This window comes from Acyrthosiphon pisum, chromosome A2 (genome assembly GCF_005508785.2).
Source record: "Acyrthosiphon pisum isolate AL4f chromosome A2, pea_aphid_22Mar2018_4r6ur, whole genome shotgun sequence".
Taxonomy (NCBI): Eukaryota; Metazoa; Arthropoda; class Insecta; order Hemiptera; family Aphididae; genus Acyrthosiphon; species Acyrthosiphon pisum.
Window position 1 is genome coordinate 84957752 of NC_042495.1, and position 1850 is coordinate 84959601.

The window sequence follows — 1850 nt, forward strand, 5'->3', positions numbered from 1 at the left end:
TTCATTAGATCAATTGGTATGTTTGGCAAAAAACACGTCCAAAATACTATATCACGCGTGTGTTAGACGAAAACAGAAAATCACGGTATCCTTAACGCATACATAATAATTAATATAGAAAATTATCATATTTTAAATGTATTTTTATACCTAAGGCTATATTAGTGCAGTTATTGTGGGGATTTTAAACACATTAAATTTAAACTGCCATAATTATTGCTAATACAATATAAAACCTGTTGTTTTCAAATGAGAAAAGTAGAATAATACTTGTGCGTTTTATTTCGATTTCAAGTACCACAGGACTACCTGTAAAAATTTGATTCCGATGTTATTTTGGATTCAAGACGAAATCTACTCGCCTTGTGATTATATCCAACCGATTATAACGTCATACGGTCTGTGTTATTCAATAAATATGATTCCTCACCATCAGTTGTTGCACGATAACTATCTACAATCGTAAGTATTACAATCGCATACATCGTGTATCCGACATTGATATTCCATAACTATACTTTATTCAGGATAAGAATTCCCAAATTCACGGATGAATACTGATAACTGAGCCACCGGTAGTGATCTTAGGTAAGGTTAGCCAATACTTATACATATACTATAGTATTTGTTCATAGTTTCATACCAATACCATAGAATAAAGATAACTGCCGGTGGCTCAGTAATCAGTATTCATGCATGAATTTGGAGATTCTTATCCTGAATAGAGTATTCATCAGGGGCGGTCCCAGAGCTAGGGCTTAGCCCCTCTGGCTCTCTCTCTAAAGAGTAAGTGCCTATTACTGGATACTACTATCGATTATATATTATACTGTATTTATGATCAATGTGTATTGTTTTTGTGTTATAATAAAATATTGTTGCCTATATAATATGTGCTCTGAATATGTACCTGAGCTATCATATTATACTTAGGTATAATAGATCGATCTCACACAATTACATTTCAATATCGAATAATATGTCGTGTACAATATATTATTGCATGTCCGGTGTAGAACGTCTTTTTTGAACTTGACACAAGCCGATATCATAGCGAAGAAAAACGAAACCACCTGGACTCCTGAAACTGGTTACAGCCGGAACGCTACCCCGTTTGACGTGCCGTGGAGAGTGACCGGCGACACCGTCGACAATGCGGTTCGGTTGATCTTTGATTTGACGAACGAGAATTTAGGAGACCACTGTCCGAAAAGAGAATCCGGACTGACGGTAAACCTATGATTATCGTTTAGTTTATTTGATTTAGTACAATAATATTTACTATTATTATATTTTCCCTACATAATACAATTTATTAATACTGTAATAACGACATACGAGCTTCATAGGCGTGCATATTTTGTGTCTGGTACAGCACACATTACTAAACAACCATCCCTGCCGGATCAACAATATGTTTATTTGAAGGAAACTTTCTGTAAACTTTCCCGAGCTGTTTTAAATGTTATTGCTACACTGCCTACACTATGAATTACCTGTGAATTTCAAGCCTCCAGCTACTAGTATTATCACAAATACCTATTCAATTTAAATTTTAAATGTATAGTATTTTTACTATAATATTATAGTTCAGATCAACTACAGCTAGGCATTAATTTTTTTTATTAGGTATTAATTATCATTATTATTATTATTATTATTATATAATTGAATTTTTTTAAATTAAATGTAAATTTATATTCGATTTTTTATTTTATTTATATTTTGACTATAATTATAGCCCACAGCAACTGAAGGCATTGATTATTATTATAATATAATTTCCTTTTTAGATTCTGAACGAAGTGATGAATGTATTGATTTTACAATGATGTGTGTTTTTTTTTTTT

General features: G+C 32.0%; 1 protein-coding gene across 1 annotated transcript in view; it reads left to right on the forward strand.

Moving 5' to 3' along the window:
* Positions 1-61: 61 nt before the first annotated feature.
* The window catches only part of LOC103308876 (pickpocket protein 28-like), a 6475-nt gene continuing 4686 nt past the window's right edge, over positions 62-1850 (forward strand). Inside the window, exons 1-2 of the mRNA XM_029490292.1 lie at positions 62-462; positions 1017-1230. Coding sequence (XP_029346152.1) covers positions 329-462; positions 1017-1230 — 348 coding nt within the window. The 5' untranslated portion in view covers positions 62-328. The remainder of the gene's footprint in view (positions 463-1016; positions 1231-1850) is intronic.